This window comes from Eulemur rufifrons, chromosome 15 (genome assembly GCF_041146395.1).
Source record: "Eulemur rufifrons isolate Redbay chromosome 15, OSU_ERuf_1, whole genome shotgun sequence".
Taxonomy (NCBI): domain Eukaryota; kingdom Metazoa; phylum Chordata; class Mammalia; order Primates; family Lemuridae; genus Eulemur; species Eulemur rufifrons.
This window is the reverse complement of record NC_090997.1, coordinates 69,231,928-69,249,356: the sequence shown is the minus strand read 5'-3', so window position 1 is coordinate 69,249,356 and position 17,429 is coordinate 69,231,928. Positions and strand designations below refer to the sequence as shown.

The 17,429-nt window shown below is 37.9% G+C and overlaps 1 protein-coding gene across 3 annotated transcripts in view; it reads left to right on the top strand.

Moving 5' to 3' along the window:
- Positions 1 to 17,429, top strand: part of ROS1 (ROS proto-oncogene 1, receptor tyrosine kinase) — a 105,652-nt gene that overhangs the window by 86,272 nt on the left and 1,951 nt on the right. For all 3 annotated transcript variants that reach the window (XM_069488340.1, XM_069488342.1, XM_069488341.1), the window contains 6 exons: positions 729 to 793; positions 1,724 to 1,853; positions 3,245 to 3,342; positions 3,567 to 3,770; positions 4,885 to 5,019; positions 12,025 to 12,188. In XM_069488340.1, the coding sequence (XP_069344441.1) occupies positions 729 to 793; positions 1,724 to 1,853; positions 3,245 to 3,342; positions 3,567 to 3,770; positions 4,885 to 5,019; positions 12,025 to 12,188 (796 nt within the window). The remainder of the gene's footprint in view (positions 1 to 728; positions 794 to 1,723; positions 1,854 to 3,244; positions 3,343 to 3,566; positions 3,771 to 4,884; positions 5,020 to 12,024; positions 12,189 to 17,429) is intronic.

Sequence of the window (17,429 nt, the reverse complement as noted above, 5' to 3'; positions counted from 1 at the left end):
GCTGGCTTTGGTGCAGTATAGTATGGCAGGTAAGAGCCCAGTTATCTCTGAGATTCTATTGTCTTTTGTACATGCTTGCTGCCTCATGGTCCCTAGATGGCTGTCAGAGAATCAGACACCACATCTTCATTCAAGCCAGGGAGAGGGGGAAGGATGGTGCTAGATGTATACATTCAGAAAAGCAAAAGTTTTCTACAAGTCTCTCTCCGCCGCTCAGCAGTTTTTCTCTTCCATTTCATTGACCAGCACAGAGTCATATGGCCACTCCTTTGCAAGGGAGGCTGGAGAATTTCAAAACACAATTTTCATGATTAGCTTAGACCAATTGCTTAGGACTTGGCACCTTGTCTCCAAGAAATAAGTTAAAGTATTATTAGCAAGGAAATGGGGGAAACAGACATTGAGTAGAAAATTTTGAAAATTAAGAAATTGGCTTAGGGTTAGGGTTAGGGTCAGTTTTAACATTTCTACATTTTGGAGGGACTCTGTATAAATTTTACTAGATCTTTATCTATCAGCTTTTCTTACTTGAACACTAGCACTAACAGGAACTAATGTTTGAATAGGTTTACAGAGCACCTGCACATGATTTATCTATGATCTGTTTCCAGCTTTCAGGGTAGATATTACAAACCAAAATGAAACAGAACAAAGATTGTCTCCACTAACACACTGAGCTCATGGAAATGTCTGCTTACTGATTCCTGACTTGTTTTTATGTTGTACAGACTTTGAAGAAGGGTTCTACAGACCAGGAAAAGATTGAATTCCTAAAGGAGGCCCATCTGATGAGGTAGCCCTGAAATAATTTTCTCTTGGTATGGGTAGGAAGTTTTTAAATCTGCTTGGTCAATTTTCAACATCCAAAATTACATGAAATAGCACATCATGCTTAAAACAAACATGGTTGAAAAGTTTAAATGGAAATATGTCTGTAGTAGCAAGTAGTCTATAGAAGCCAGTCTTCTGAGTCTAGGTGTAGTCAGCCCTTAGGCAAAAGGTCCTCATTTCTTTTGTCTTCAATAAGGAGCATGTTTTGCAAGTGAATTTTGAAGCTGTTCAACTTTAAACATGCTTGTGTTCATCTAAATGTGTGATAATGAGTCAAATAGATACAGTAAGAGAGAGTTTTCTTAAGTCCTAGGATGTCAGTGAAAATATCCCTTTTCTCAGTAAACTTGTCTGCAAGTTTGTCTGTGGTCATGAAAACTGCTCAAGGACATCTTAAAGGGAAGACTTGAGGCAGTGGTCGATGGGGTCCTGAGCTCTAGGTTCCGATCATTAAGTTGGGGCTTACTTGTTTGATGTCTTGAGGAAACTGTGTGGCCAAACCTGTGTGTCTGAGTGGTTTCTCTGAAAGGGAGAGACTATATTTCATACTTGTGATGACCAAAAACACGATATTTTCAAATATCTTTTCAAGAAGACTATTAGTCAAAATTACTTTCTTTTCTAAAACATAAACTACTTAATACAAATGTTATTTCTTCTAAAAACCAACTTATTTTATCCATATGCATTGGCCACTAGGGGTTGCCATATTACCTCCTTAAGGCAAGCACACAAACCAGTACTTGGAAAAGGAAGCTTTCATTTATTAGAGAAAACAAGCCAGGGGTTTTGAAGGACACGATGGACAAAGAATTGCTGTACTCCATTAAGATCCTCAGCTAGGACTCCTGTTGCTGCCTTATCATCCAGCCTGTGTCTTTCGACTTTTCAGCAAGTTTAATCATCCCAACATTCTGAAGCAGCTTGGAGTCTGTCTGCTGAATGAACCCCAGTACATTATCCTGGAACTGATGGAAGGAGGAGACCTTCTTACCTATTTGCGTAAAGCCCGGATGACAACGGTAGGTGGTGGAGTCCATGATATTGGTATTGGTATTGGCAAATGCCCTACACTTTTCTATTAATTTTCTTTAAATTCGATAGACTATGATTTGGGCTGGTGGTAAAACCTTAGAAGATTTCTATGGAAAGAATTCTTATATTTCTTTCAGGTTAGATTAGGGAAATTAGAACCCTTGGCTAACATTCTGGCATTTTCTGGTCATTTGAGTCTGTTTTTAGTATTTAATGTGAAAATACATGCCTTATTGCCAGAAGCATGTTCTTTGAGAGCATGGGCATCGTGTGGAGTTGGGGAGGTACATATGCCTGTCTGTCCCAAGAGAGGCTGAGAAATGCAGAGCAGCTATGAGGAATGGCAAGTGGCCCAGTGTGACCAAAGCACAGCTTGTGAGAGGAGAAACAGTAGGAAATAGATGGACGTGGAGAGGGGCTGTGCAGCCTGGGGGTGCTGTGGGGGAGGCTGTGCTCAGGAATTTATAACGGGCTGTTCAGGACGTGGGTCACAGCAAAACAAGCTAATGAAAACATGGGAGACTGGAGACATGGGCAGTTTTTGAATGCATCAGATTAGGGATGATTTTAAAAGGCCTGAACCAGGATAATTTTAGGGGAATGGAAAGGAGCAGACAGTGTGTGAATACAGCCTCAGGGTAGGAACTTTAAATTTTTTCCCTGTGGTACTAATAAAAACTTCTACTGGCTTTTTTTTTTTTTTTTAACCTAGAAATCATTGCAACCAGTATAGGCTCAAGTGTATATTTGTGTTGGCTTTCTTAGATGAGAGCAATCTGTGACCTTGAAATAGAGTATTGCTAATAAATAATTTATATGGGGCTTATATGAGAAACAAGCCCGTTGTCATGACTGGCACAATAGAGTGCCATTGGGCCAATAGTTAAACTAGCTAGCACTGATTAAATGATCATTATTCTTCCTGATAAGGGCAGCTACTGTTCATTAAGTACTTGTTATATACCTGCCACATTACATATCTTACCTTGAATCTTGCAAGGTCAGTATTACTGCCCATCTTACATGTAAGAAAGTTGCTTATGAGTTAAGCAACTTGAGCAAGTTCAAACAACTAGTAAGTAGCAGAACTAGGTTTCATATCTTGGTCTGTCTGACCTCATACTCAGAGATCTTTCCAATAAAGATCCCACATTGTCTCTGCTTACTAAACATCATCTATCATTTATTTATGTATATTGGAATAGAACATATATAAATTTAGTTATTTCCTCTTTGAATTCTTGTAACCGTAACTAAAAATTTTTCTAAAACATCATATACATATATGAATATATATGTATCCACATATATTTGCACATATATGTATATTTTGTGCAAACTCGAAGAGTGCCTGTAATTATTCCTTCACTTCTTACAGTTTCATGGTCCTTTACTCACCTTGGTTGACCTTGTAGACCTGTGTGTCGATATTTCAAAAGGCTGTGTCTACTTGGAGCAGATGCACTTCATTCACAGGTACGATGATATTCTGGATTCAAGGTTATTATGGATATTGGCACTATAAACACCTGTAGTTTGGGTAAAATACACAAGATAATTAAACATTTTCATTCCTTCAAAATAGCAATAATTTCTGTAAAGAAGTTTCTCTTCTCTGAGACCTACTAGTGTTCCTTCTTTGATCTCTGGAACTTTATTATTATTATTGTCATTATTATTAAATATAGCTTCTGCCATAGGGATCTGGCAGCTCGGAATTGCCTTGTCTCTGTGAAAGATTATACCAGTCCTTCACGGATAGTGAAGATCGGGGACTTTGGACTCGCGAGGGACATCTACAAAAATGACTACTACAGAAAGAGAGGGGAAGGCCTGCTCCCTGTTCGGTGGATGGCTCCAGAAAGTTTGATGGATGGACTCTTCACTACTCAGTCTGATGTGTGGTGAGCTTAATGGGACACAGGGAAACGTGGGCAGAACCATCAAACGTCAGAGCCAGAAGGGATCTTAACAGGGCATCTAATCTTGCTTCTTTATGTGAGAAATCAGAAGACCAGAGAGGTTAAGTGATTTGCCTCAAGTTAAAGTGAAAATTGGTGGTCAAGGAGGGATGATTCTTGATCTCAGCAGTTCACATCCCCCCCCCCCCAATCAGTTTTGGTCCTTTCTGTTACTAACGTTTATGAAATAGATACATTTACTTTCAAGTATTTTGTTACACTCCGAAGATTTAAAAGCATATAACTAATAGGAATTGGTACTTATGAATTAATGTCCAAGTATATGCCCAAATACCTACTATTTTGGGATGTTTGGCTATTTATAGATAAACTTTAAATCATGGATGGCAAAAAGAATACGACCTTAGGGAGGTTTGGACATCTCCTTATTATTTGAATAAGACCCCTCATTTTTGCTTGTTGACCCCAACTTTTCATTAGAACTGCTCAAAATGTAAAGATTTGTTCAATGACTTATAAGCTGGACTTGCCCTAGGCAAAGTTGGAGATGAGATAAAATTGGTCCTCAGTGCTGCTAGTTTCTACTCATGCCTTCCCTCTCCATGTTTACTAGCACTCTATCCCTTTCAAACTACGGGGGAAATTGGTGAAATGCTCTCTTGCTCACTCCTAAGTGTGCTGGATATTGATGCTCTGAAAGCCTTAGGTAATGGAAGCCTGCAGTAGGGTTTCAGCCACGGGGAGAAACAGAGAGAGCATATGCACATGCGTGCATGTGTGTGCATGTGTGTACATATGTGTGTGTGTGTGAGTGCACGTATGCCCCTGCGTGTGTCTGAGTGTGTGTGTCTGTGTCTCTGTGTGTGTGTGCATGTGTGGCCCGGAAGCCTCCCTATCACTTTTGAAATGTTGCTCACATGCAATGCTTTTTCTACTTTTTCTTAAGGTCAACTTGCTTTTAAATCTCCTTTTATGGGGCCTTATGCCAAACACAAAGTAGACCCCCGAGAACCCTGGGAAAAATGATGTTGGAGAAACTACTATAGACCTATGTTTGTAATAAGTATAATTAAGGCAAACCCTTTAATGTCCTTAGGTCTTTTGGAATTCTGATTTGGGAGATTTTAACTCTTGGTCATCAGCCTTATCCAGCTCATTCCAACCTTGATGTTTTAAACTATGTGCAAACAGGAGGGAGACTGGAGCCACCAAGAAATTGTCCTGATGATCTGTAAGTTAATTATGTTAACATAAGCACCCCCAAAACAAAACCTCGTAAACATGCAATCTTAGGCCTCATTGGTATGGTTTACTCGTATATCCCACATAAAATGTAAATTGATTATGGCACTTAATTTACTAATACATCATGGTTTCTTTTTATTTGTATATACACATGATGTTTTACTCAGAAACAAAATTTTAGAGAGTAAAATATATTTATACTTCTGGTTAAGTGAATTCCAATAAATAAAAACTTTCTGTGTGTGTATACACATACATTTCATGTTATTTTGGGAGATCTGATTTGACTAGTATCTTAATCTGCATACTAAAAGATTCTACTAGATAGGAATATATTATTGGAGCAGGAAAATGTAGGTCTGTTGAACTTTGCTCTATCTTTTAAAGTTGGATTTCCTCTGTTGCTATAGCTGATATTGATTGGTGGGAAATAATATTACTAAAAATTATACAGGTTGTGATCTGTTTATGAACTTAACACAAAGTGATTAAGTATTAATGACTCTATCAAATTGATCTTGGCCACTATTCAATTCTAATAGCGATCCTCAGAAGAGTGAGTGATTTTAGGTCTAATTATAAAAGAAAAAAACGCCAAGTTATTATGTTGAGTACTAACCTGCCTCCTTGTGGACAACCTCAGCAGAAATAGCAAGTCTTGAAACTTTTTCCAGGAGGCATTTTACCCAAGAAGTTTCTAAAAGTACACATAACCCACAAGTATAAACTCCATTATGTGCACGGTACCATGTTAAGGATTGTATGGCTTACAGAGTTGTTTAAACCAGGGCTACAGCTCTTCAGCATCTCAGAATGTATTTTGAATGAAAAGACACGCACATGGAGCAGTTGGATGACAAGCCAGCATGTAATAAAGTGCTAAACTGTGTGGTACAGACAAGTGCAAAAGGAATTAGCAGTATGCGGATGCACCCCACGGCTGTACTGCCTTGACTATGCTGTGTTATTTAGAGGATTACTCAGACTGGAGCCAAAAGATGATTAAGAGCTGGGCACCTTGGTTGGATGTTCTACTGGGGAATGTTTTTGTATTATTTAAATCTTCCAGCTAGAAGAAGATTTGAATCACTGCTTGTTTCTGATTTAGCTTTTACAGCCTCTGAGATGTTTACAGGGAGATCAGATAGATAACACATCTGACCAAGTTTGGTAATAATGCCTAAAAAAATAATTCATGATCTTTTTTGGGGGAGGGAATGGGAAAGAATTCTGTAAATTAAGGATAAGAAATTATACAATATTTGAAAACTTTTGATGTAGAGCTTGAGGAGAAAAAAACCCAGCATACTGAAATAAATTTTAAGTAAATACATACAAACTAATCACTGCTTTGCATCTCTTGTACATCTGTTAAATACTTAGACATTTTCCCCAGAATTTCAATTGTACAGAATTTCCTGTAAGCTGTTAGAATTTTATCCGGCATATTCCCCCCAGCACTTCTGCCCCAAGGGCTGATGTGTCTCTTCATAATCATGCAGTAGTTGTGGATAGGCACCTTAGGAATCAATCACTGAATTATACGTTTTGACTGATGTGTTTAATTATTTTGTTTGGGGAGAGGAGCTAAATAATAAATTGCTGAATTGTGGAGCGGGAAAATGTAGGTCTGTTGAACTTCGCTCTATCTAAAGGTATCCAAAAATGCAAGTATAAGGAAGAGGGAGAAGGAGTGCTAGAAAACTGCTAGAAAAGTATTTGTGATTATGAGTGGAAAAAGATAATGTTCTATATAGTTTTATGTTAAATAATTTATCAGTTGGATTGCTTTAATCTTTATAAAAATACAGTTTCCTTGGGACTAAAATTTTCTGTTGGTGGTTTTGATGTTCATCTGAATATTATTAATACAAAGGAAAAAGTGCTCCAAGCCTTCCAAGAGCTGCATGACTCTTGGAGGCCCAGGAAGGGTTAAAGATCCATTGCCAAGCAGGAAAACAACCTGGGCTAGGAAGTGGAGCTCTCAGCGGTGCCATTCAATCTGGCCATGGCCTTAAGTTGTCATGATAAAGATTAACTACTCTCCTTAGAGTACAGAGAAAACTGATGTTCATTTGAAGCAGTTTTCTGAGATCACAGGCCCAGCTTAGAGGGTTGAAAGTCTGTGCTGAGCCGTGCTGCACCTTCTATTCACTGCTTAAATACTCAGCACCTGGATGCACTGTGGGTCAGGTGAGCCCATGGATGGCTCCGCTGCGCTCAGCTATTAATGGAATGCTGGGTTCAGAGCATTCCTGCCCTTCTCTCCACAGCCTGGGATGTACACTGGAAAGCCTGGCTATCTCTTCACCTTTTAGTTTGCACAACAACCACACCACTCCTGAGAAGAAATGGGATCAAAGGGCAATCTACTTCAAGTGAGAGCTCTTTGGGTTTCTGTGACAGACATAGCACAGTGGCAACTGGAATTACTGGAGAGTCCCTCAGATGTAGGAGACAACAATGAGAGAACATGGAGGTTCACCATCCTGTTTTTACCCCTTAAAAATGTGTACACCTAGATGCTAATTGGGTCTCTCTAGGATTGGATACAAGGAGTAAGGGAATTCTTGAAATCATATTTTATGTGCTTTGTTTAAATACCTATAGAAACTTGATACTGAAAGGTACTATGGAGTTTTCATCTGCTGAGCTTCAATTGCTTTGTGAATCCAAAGACTTCATTACTCATAGATACTAATACTGAATATAACTAATGAGTCTCATGGTATTTTGAAAAAAAATTGCAGCAAAGAGGAGTAAACGGTTCTCATGGTGAGTAGAGAAATTGGAACCTAAATCATTTAGCCAAATAAAATATAAGTATAATGAGTGAGTATTTTTCTAGAATTAGAATAACTAGCCCAGGTAAATGTTAACAAACTTGAAAGACCTGCAATTTTATTTAGAGTAATATGTTTGATTGTTTGTGAATATCACTTAGCATGCATATATATCATGCGTATAGCATGCATGATATGTAATGGTGACAAGTGCATATTTGTAAGGGAAGACCCCTATACCAAAGCTATAGTTGTTGTTAATTTACTTGAAAGATATAAGGAATCATTTTTTAGGATTATTAAATTCTTAAAAGCCTCTTTATTTTATTCCATTGCCAGTTTATTGCTGAGAACACATATTGTATTCTTTATTTTTAGATAACTATTGCTTTATATAACTCCTCTTTTCTTAGTCTTCATTTGTCCCTGGATGGTGGAGCAGAAAGATTTTATATACTAGCAGGTCATATGTGTTTGTCATGAGAAAGTTAAGTAAAGGGCAATGATTAGATTCAATGTAAATTAAAGCCTCCATAGATGAAAAAAGTTAGAGACATCTGCTTAAGTGAATTACATAGATTAAATAAGAGACTGAACTTTTGGAGGGTAGAGTGAGTGGGTGAGGGGCAGGTGGCTAAGTGGCAGCTGTAAGGATGGCCTCTCTGCCCTCGCTCTACCTCCTCTGCATCCTCTTCCTTCTCCCTCTTTTCTTCTTCCTTTTTCTTTCTTTATGTTTTTCCAAAAAATCTCCATTAAGTATTTTAAATCCTTTGTAGAATGAAGCAAATTATAAATAAATAAATAAAGTACAGTAGTCTGCCCATATTCACAGGGGATACATTCCGAGACCTCCAGTGGATGCCTGAAACCGTGGATAGCACCAAACCCTATCTATACTGTGTTTTTTCGATCATATAACTGAGGTGGTTACTAAGTGACTAACAAACAGGTAATGTATACAATGTGGATACGCTGGGCAAAGGGATAATGTATGTCCCAGGCAGGATGGAGAGGGATGACATGAGATTCAATCAGAACAGCATTCAATTTAAAACTTGTTTATGAAATTGTTTATTTCTGGAATTTTCCATTTCATATTTTCAGACTGCTGTTGACCATGGGGTGACTGAAACCGTGGAAAGCAAAACTGTGGATAAGAGGGGACAACTGTAAAAATGACATAATTGAAATATGATAAGTCTTGAGAGATTCTCTTATGTCTATGCCTTGGCAATATTTTTGAATCACCACCTTATTTTCAGAAAGGAAATTCTTCCTGTGGAGAATTATAGTAGTTTACTTTCCCTTCTCAACTCTGAGGACAACCCTTAGATTAGTCATTAAGATTCTACTTTATTGGTTTAAATTCCATGATCTGATATCAGTTATAATCTTATTTCAAAGTCTAAGGATCCTTCATTGAGATCTTTGTACCATGCCTGTTTCTAAATAGCATAGGTTATAATGAAATATGTAAAAGATTGAGTTGTCTTTTGGTTATTTCTCAGCTATTATTCCAATTTTTTAAAAAAGAGCCAAGTTTGGTACTCTATACACAAAATTTAAATTATATGTGTAATATAGATGAAAAGTCATCAGATCAACACATTGAAAACAGTCCAATATTAGATTTCCCCATAATATTCTGATATTGAGTACTAACTCTGACCTGAGGTGCTTGTCAAGAAATGAAATAAATGGAAGTGGAGTTTGCATGCCATATTATAATAGAATAGAGATTGCATTATAATTCCTAAAATAGATACTATCTATTTTAAATACAGCACCTGTAATGATTTCTGGGCCATTGACGCCTAGTGATTGAATATCATCTTGCTCTAGCTCCACTGATGTTTTACCTTCGTCCAAACCACCATTATCTCTTACCTAGTCTTCTTTAATAGCTTCCAACTTGCCCCTCTGTAACCCATTGTCCACATATCAGCTGGAGTAATCCTTTAAAAATATAGAGATCATGCCAGCCTTAAAACCTTCAAAGGCTTCCCACTGTGGTGTCATAAAATCTGGCACTGGGCCTGGCCTATGAGACCTGTGTGGTCTCGCGTTCTTCCTCTGATCTCATCTCGTGCTCTCCACTCAATGACTGCACTTCAGTGATGCTGGCTTTCTTTCAGATTCTAAAATGTGCCAACCTCTTTCCAAATTTAGGACTTTACACATGCTTTCCCCTCTTGTAGTGTGTTCCCTGACTTCCATCCACACCCTATTCCCATGACTAGCATCTTATTTTCCTACAAAGTTCTTAATGTCATCTCTGCAAACAGGCCTTCTGTGAGCAACTTCCCAAAAATGTTTGTGTCTATTAGAACTCACATTTGTTTTCATCAGTACTTTGTAAAGAACTTATCATCATTTGTAATTGCATATTTCTCTGTTGAGGTAGTAGTACTAACATTTTAAATACCTCCCAATCTATGTTTCTTTATCAGTTCTCTCTCAAAAAAGAGAGTGGGTACTTGACCTTTTTGGTGAGTCAGTAGACTTGAAAACTATATTTGAAGGAGAGAGGGGGCTATCTAGTGTCTTTTAGCTCCTTGTTAGTGTATTAAGTACCACGTGTCAATTGTATGTATCAAGACACACAATTTTATATAAGGATAGTCTAATAAAAAAGAGGAAGTGAGTAAAACCCTTACTCCTTCTGAGCCCTGGGGAAATGCTCTTCTGATTCTAGGGAATCAGAAAGAAGAGAATTTGACAGATAAAGGTAGGAGAGTGAAATATTGGATATCTGGGTCCTGAAACTTCCTCTGCAGACTTCAGTGAGATTAGGCAGGCAACACCAAGGGCATGGAGTGATTGCCTACCCCCTCCCTATTTAGGAGGATGGCAAGGAGATCATTGAGCAGAGACCCCCACTTTGACAAGGGGAGACCCAGCATCGTTAAGAAAGGAGAGTGGCATGTCCAGACAGAGAAGGTATAGATTATGCTTCCAGACTTCCTTTGTTTCCCACAGAGTGTGAACATTTTGTTGAAAGCTAGAGATTCTGCCAAGAAGCACCAGGTGGGCATACAACAGAAACAAAAATGGACTCCCTGCATCTTGTCAGGGCATATAGGGCACAATAGAGTCTCAGAGAGTTCTCCAGCTAGAGGCTGATAGCAGAGGACCAGTTCAGTGGGGAAGGGCCAAGAGAAATAGGAAAAGAATTCATGGACTGCTGATACTAGCTGATGCCTGCAGGATGGACCAGACTGGTCACTCCTTACTGAATTCTAGATTGGCCAGTAAAAGTCAACAAGCCTCTTACCCTATGTATAACCTCACGCTATCTTGGAAAGGAGGTCAGAGAGGGTGGGGATGGACTGAAAATAAGAGAGAGTGAGTTGTTAGCCAGAAAAGACTGGATATTACTTAAAAAGATTATTTAAAATAGTGGATTGGACTAGGTTGGTTATAAACTGCGTTGTATTAAATAAAGTTTCTTCTGCTAGGTGAGGACTCTGAAAAATACCTAATTAGTATAGACAATATAAAAAAGTTGCCATTTTTGCTCACATGTGTTGTGGTGTGATAAATTTTGTCACCCTCTTCCATTTACATATCACTTATGAGGACAGGAGCTGCATGGCCACATTCCTAGCTCCTAATACACTGCTGGTATAAAGTAAGTGTCCAAACTCTTTGCTGAGTGAATGAGTGAACACTAGCTAAGAGCGCTGCATAGATGTTCTTAGACAACTGTTAAGGGAAAGATAATGTTTAATCAACCAACTATGAATGTCTGGGGAACTAAGTCTCATAATTAACCTGACTGTGTAATAAAGAGCACACAGCGTCCGGCATCGAGTCTGGTTTCTACCTCTGGTTCTGCCACTAAATATTTGTGTGGACGGTGGTAAATTCTTTACAACTCAGCTTCTTTAATAATTTCTATGGCTGTTAGTTTCCTTATGTGTTGAGTAGACATTTTCCAGCCATCTATTTATCCATCTGTTTATTTGGATTAATAACCATTGAACTAAGACCAGCTTTTCAAAAGAAAGATGTTATCTAATAAAGATAGTAATATTGCCAGCCACTCTTAAATAAGAAACAAAAGCCTTTGTTATGATTCATTTATATAAATTCATAATAATTGTGAAAATATGGTAATTACTCAAATTCTTTCATTTCTGAAATGACCTTAGTTTGGTTATCAGTGATGACATCCGGTCACCATCTACATTCTCATCTTTATCCAGGTGGAATTTAATGATCCACTGCTGGGCTCAAGAACCCGACCAAAGGCCTACTTTCCATAGAATTCAAGACCAGCTTCAGTTATTCAGAAATTTTTCCTTAAATAGTGTTTCTCAGTGCAGAGATGAAGCAAACACCAGTGGAGTCATAAATGAAGGCTTTGAAGGTAAGTTTGATTCTTCAGAATTTTCTAGTGTCTGTCCTTTCCACTGTGAACTGAACAGTGTTAAAATAGAATATACACATAAGACATTTTAAAATAGGTAAGAAGAATAATATGATTCTTACGATTAATAATAATCATCATGGTTGTTTATTGTATTCTTCTTTGAAAATTATTTTGTATTGTACACTAAATAAAAAAAACTGAGGATAGTGCTATGGTCTCTGGATTTATAATCTAAGGCAGTAAGGAGGAGAATTAACATGTTGGATGATATTTTCATGAGGTCTGTTCTCCTCCTTCTCCCTTCCTCACACCAGTTTGGACCTCAAATACAGAGTTGAGTTAATTATAGACTCTTCAGATATGGGACACTGTCATCATTGGTCTGTTCAGGGCTTCTCTCTTGTTTGTTTGTTTATTTAGTCCTTTATCCTCATATTTCTCTCCTGTTCTATTTCCTCCCTCCCCACTGCCAGGCAACCATTCTAATGTCTCCTGTCTGTATCTTTTCATTTGTATGTTTTCCTGCAAAATGCACATGAATATTTTTCTTTCTTTTTTCATGAAGCCCTATATTTTTAAGATCCATCCATGTTGCTAGGTGTATATCTAACTCTTTGCTTCTAACTGCTGAGCAATTTTCTATGACTATTGCAGTAGGCCAGGCCTTGCTAAGATCTAGTCTGATTTTATGAGTTCAGTATTTTGATAAATAAGACAATAATCTTCTGGAACCATTGTACTGTGATGGAACAGACTAAGCTTTTTAGATTAATGTATAGTAAGAAACAAAATTAGAACATGTTAGTCACCTAATTCATTTCCAAAATCAGATTTACCATATGGTTGCCTAATTTGCTGCAGAAAAATGATTTTTAAAATGTTCCTGTTTAGCTGTTCTAGAACTCTTTCTTTTTATTAAATGTCTGAGAGGCTGTTCGTTTATTTAAATGCAGACATTCTTGCTTAGAAATAAATCTGTCAAGATGGACCCTGACTCAAAATCTCTTAGATATTAGGCCTCTTGGTATTGGCAGTGATTGACTATAACAGGGCTAATGGCTGTGTGACGTCATCTACTCTCACCGTGTAGTGCACAGTGGGACCTTCACCTTGAGAGCTGGTTTGGAGATTCTATCAGGGGAGCATGGATACCTGTATACCTTTGACCAAAGAACAGTCCTCCTTTATTGGGAAAGGTCATCTTTTTCAACCGAGTATGCAGTTTCAGGAGGGACACACATGAAGCAGTGAGGGAGGAAGGGGACACGTGCCTAGCCAGACAGGTCAGCTGAATGCTCCCTGGAGATCAATGGGGTGACAGATATCACAGCCAGATCGCCCTTACATCTGAGACCTTCACTTTGAATGATGTACTTGACTAACAGCAGGAAAACAAGAAGAAGCCTGAGGACAAATATCTACTTGTCTAGTGCTTCTGACTACATATTTTGGGTAACTTTGGATCATGATGTGAACATAAACTTCTGATCATGTAACTTCCTTAATGTAAACTGCTAAGTGACAGATTGAAAAGAGGCGTGCTTGCCTTGGCCATGCGTCATAACCCTCATCAGAACAAGCCAATAGTCTCTCATTGGCTCCACCCACTTTCTCATCTTGGGACTGGGCTGGTTCTAAGAGTGCCAAGGGCAGAGCACTGTGGAGTTGTAACTGCTACAGCAAGCACATCCTTTCGGAGGGTTCTACACATAGCCTTGCCTACGTGACGATCACATGGAATTTGGAAAAATATATCCTTTCTCATTTTCTAAACATTTACTTAATGAAAGATTTTTCTGAATTAAATTTTGATAATTAAAAAAAAACTATTTCAACGGATAGTTATTGACTTTTGGGCAAAGCATAGTGATAAGCACCTGTATTTAATGTGTTCCATTTGTCTGTTTTAAAGAAAAAGAAGTGAGAATATGTTTTTCCATTGAAAATTGGAAGTTTCTTTAATTTTGTATGCAAAATTTCATAGTGAACTAAGCTTTTAATGGTGATTTGGAAAGTTGTTCTTGGTGTAGGACTGTGTCTCTATTCACAAGAAAGATGGGTGTCACCAGTTCACTACTGAATAATACTGTTTCTCTGAAGCCATATGAATCTGCTCCTGCCTGGCCTGGTTTTTATTTGTTATAACCTCACATATGGAAACTGTGGAAGAACCATGATCCAGGGTGGGTTGTCAATATGTAAAATGAAATCTTTTGTTCCTAAGACAGACAAATGGCTGTAACTGGGTTGAGTTGAATGTATGGATATCTGAAAGGTAAGCAGAACATGGTTTTGCTTGCTTGGCATTGAAAGCCTGTTTTTCTTACTAAATCACTGCTTTTATCATTAAAAAGCAAAACTTGACCAATAAGACTCAAATTTGCTTGTGAATATCATTTTCGCAGACTTTACAGATTGAGCACAATTAGTTATATTTTAAAGGTTTAAAATTTTATGTTATTTCGCATCAACCATAAAAGTGACTCCTGATTCCTTTATGTTTTCCTTCTAACTTTTCTAGTAATTTATCTCAGTAACTGCTCTTGCTATATTATTTTATAACTGTACTTACATTTTAAAAATCTTTATTATAAGAGTAATTCATGTTTATTATAAAAGATATAAAATTATCTAAGCAGAGTAAAAAGTAAAAGTTTTCTAATTCCTCCCTATCTCATTCCCCAGTGTTAATCATAGTTAATAATTGAGTTACATACTTGTAGATATTTTGTGTGCATATATGACCATTTACAGAAATGTTCATTTATGTATGTTTGCATATGTACTGGCTGGAATCAGAGATAAAATTTATGTAATCCAGAGGAATTGGTGGTCTGTAGGTTCTCTAGTCAGTTCTTCAAGATTTTTTTCTTATACATAAGCTTAGTTTTAAGGATTTGGTGAACAGATGATTTTATATTACATATTCTGCCAGAAGCCAGGAGAACGAGCACTCTATGTTGTTATGGAGAGGGAGTCCATGTGCTCTAGGAGTCCAGAGGAAGATTGCTGAGTCCACACTGTGGCAGAGGGAGAGTCAAGAAAAGCCACAGGGAGGATGTACTTTAAAGCTGGGTTCTGCAGGGAGGTGAGAAAAAAAGTACTTCAGGATAGAAGAGCAGGGTGTAGAAAGGCATGGAATTTACACATAAGGATGGGAAATGGCAAATGATGAAATTAGAGGGATATTGGTCATATTAATCAAGGTAAGAAATGACAATTAATAAAAGCTGAGTTAATGAATGGTAACAGGTGTAGAAAGAAGGAAAGTGAGTCCAGAGTTACCACAGAGGTAGAGGTGACAGGACTTGGTGACTAACTGGGTGAGAAAGAGAGAGGAGACAATGGTGATTCCCAGTGAGTTGAGAAACCAGGTGAAAAACAGCGCTGTTCCAGAAGATAGGGACAGTTTTGCTGTGGTTTGAGCTGCCTGTGGGTTATCTAAGTGGGGAAACTGAGGATACAGTTGAGAGGCTTTGTGTTCAGTTGAAAGGTCTATCCTGTAAATATAGGTGGCTGAAGTCACGGGTGTAGCTGCAGTCATTTAAATTAGAGTATGGGATAGGAAGAGAGTGAACAGTGGATAGGACCCAGAGAACAGCCAGTATAGGAGGGACTAACAAAGAAGGATGGTGGACATGAGGAGGAGAAGCCAGAAAGGGAAGAGGAGAGCAGGAAGAAAGTATTGTTATGGAAACCCAAAGGAAAGTAGTTCACAAAGAAGGGAGTGGTCAAATGTTACAGAGAGGTAAAACATTCCAGAGGGATGCCTGGACTTTGCAGCTGGCTTGTATTTTAACATTCAACTCTTTGTTCATGGAATCCATTCCTTCTAATGTGTTGAAGACATTTTATAAAAATCAAAGAAGCTGTCATAATGGGTGATAGTAGGCCCAAGAGCTTAGCTTTACCTTAGGTTCTTCCAGAAGTCTCCATGGATCCTTGAGAAAATCTTTATACCATGTTGCATTGCCTAGTTCATCTACAAGGCTGAGACAGGTAACAAACAATGCTCACACTAAATATACAGAACAAAATCCTTTTTGTGAAAGGTTTTAATTACAATCATAGCTAATTTTATTTTAGCACTTTTTAGGTGCCACTCACTATGCTATGTAGGTTGACTCATTAAATCCTCACAAAATCCTTATGAAATGGGTATTAACACTATTTTACAGATGAGAAAACTGAGGTTTACCAATTTGCCCATGATCATACTGCTGAGATGGGGCTAGAGTTTGGCTCTATTCTAGAGCCATTGCCCTCAGCCTTCACAAAGCCATGGCTGTGGTAAGGAAGCTGTCCACACACTCTCCCCAATTATGTTCTCAATAATGTGCTGCACAGCTAGGTATAATGAAAGAAATTATTGCTCATGGCCTGCTAGAAAAGTTACACCATTTTTTCCTGGTTATACCAAATTCATTTAGGTGCCAAGTTATTGGCAGAAGGAATTAGAATTCTAAATAATAATCATAAAAATAGAGAAGCAGACATAAATATTCAGAATAATGACACAGGAAGAGTCTACAAGGGAATACAATCAAACTATGATAATTTAGACAGAAATGAGCAATTCTGGGCAGTATAGTTTCAGTAAAGGAGAAATCATCATTTTTTTTGCTTACAATGAATATAAATCTTGAAGGGAAAGAATGTAGAGAGATACAGAAATCACTAAAAACATTTGATAACAGAGATTATGATTGAGCAAGAGAGGCAGGGAACAGAGAAGAAATAGAAAGAAAGGCAGGGTTTGCATATTTACGAAGGATAGAAATAGTGGAACGGTCCCTTCAAGGCGAGCCTAAACTTAATTATGTTTTTAATAAAAGAGAATGTGTTTAATAATAGTTTGCTGTTTTGCAGACTGGTGGGCATATTTAACAAAGCAATAAGATGTCTGTCTTCATTGTTGTTGTGGGAGATATATAAGAGGATAAGAAAAGCCATTGGAAGGACTTTTTTTAAGAAAAAAATGGGGGGGCTTAGGATTACTGGGAGCAATAATACCATGCCTATCCTATGGTCCTACTGACCTAATGGGGTGGAAAAGGGATAGAGAGAGAAGATTAGTAACATATCTGGGCATCTAGTAAAAATATCCCAGTGACTTCATCCAAACATTTGTGTAAACATCACCTCATCAGTCCCAGAGAGTTCTACAGGAAACAAATCTAAATGCTCTCTGCTGTTCTAAACATAGCCAGTCAGCCGGCATATGTCTCGTCTGCAAAT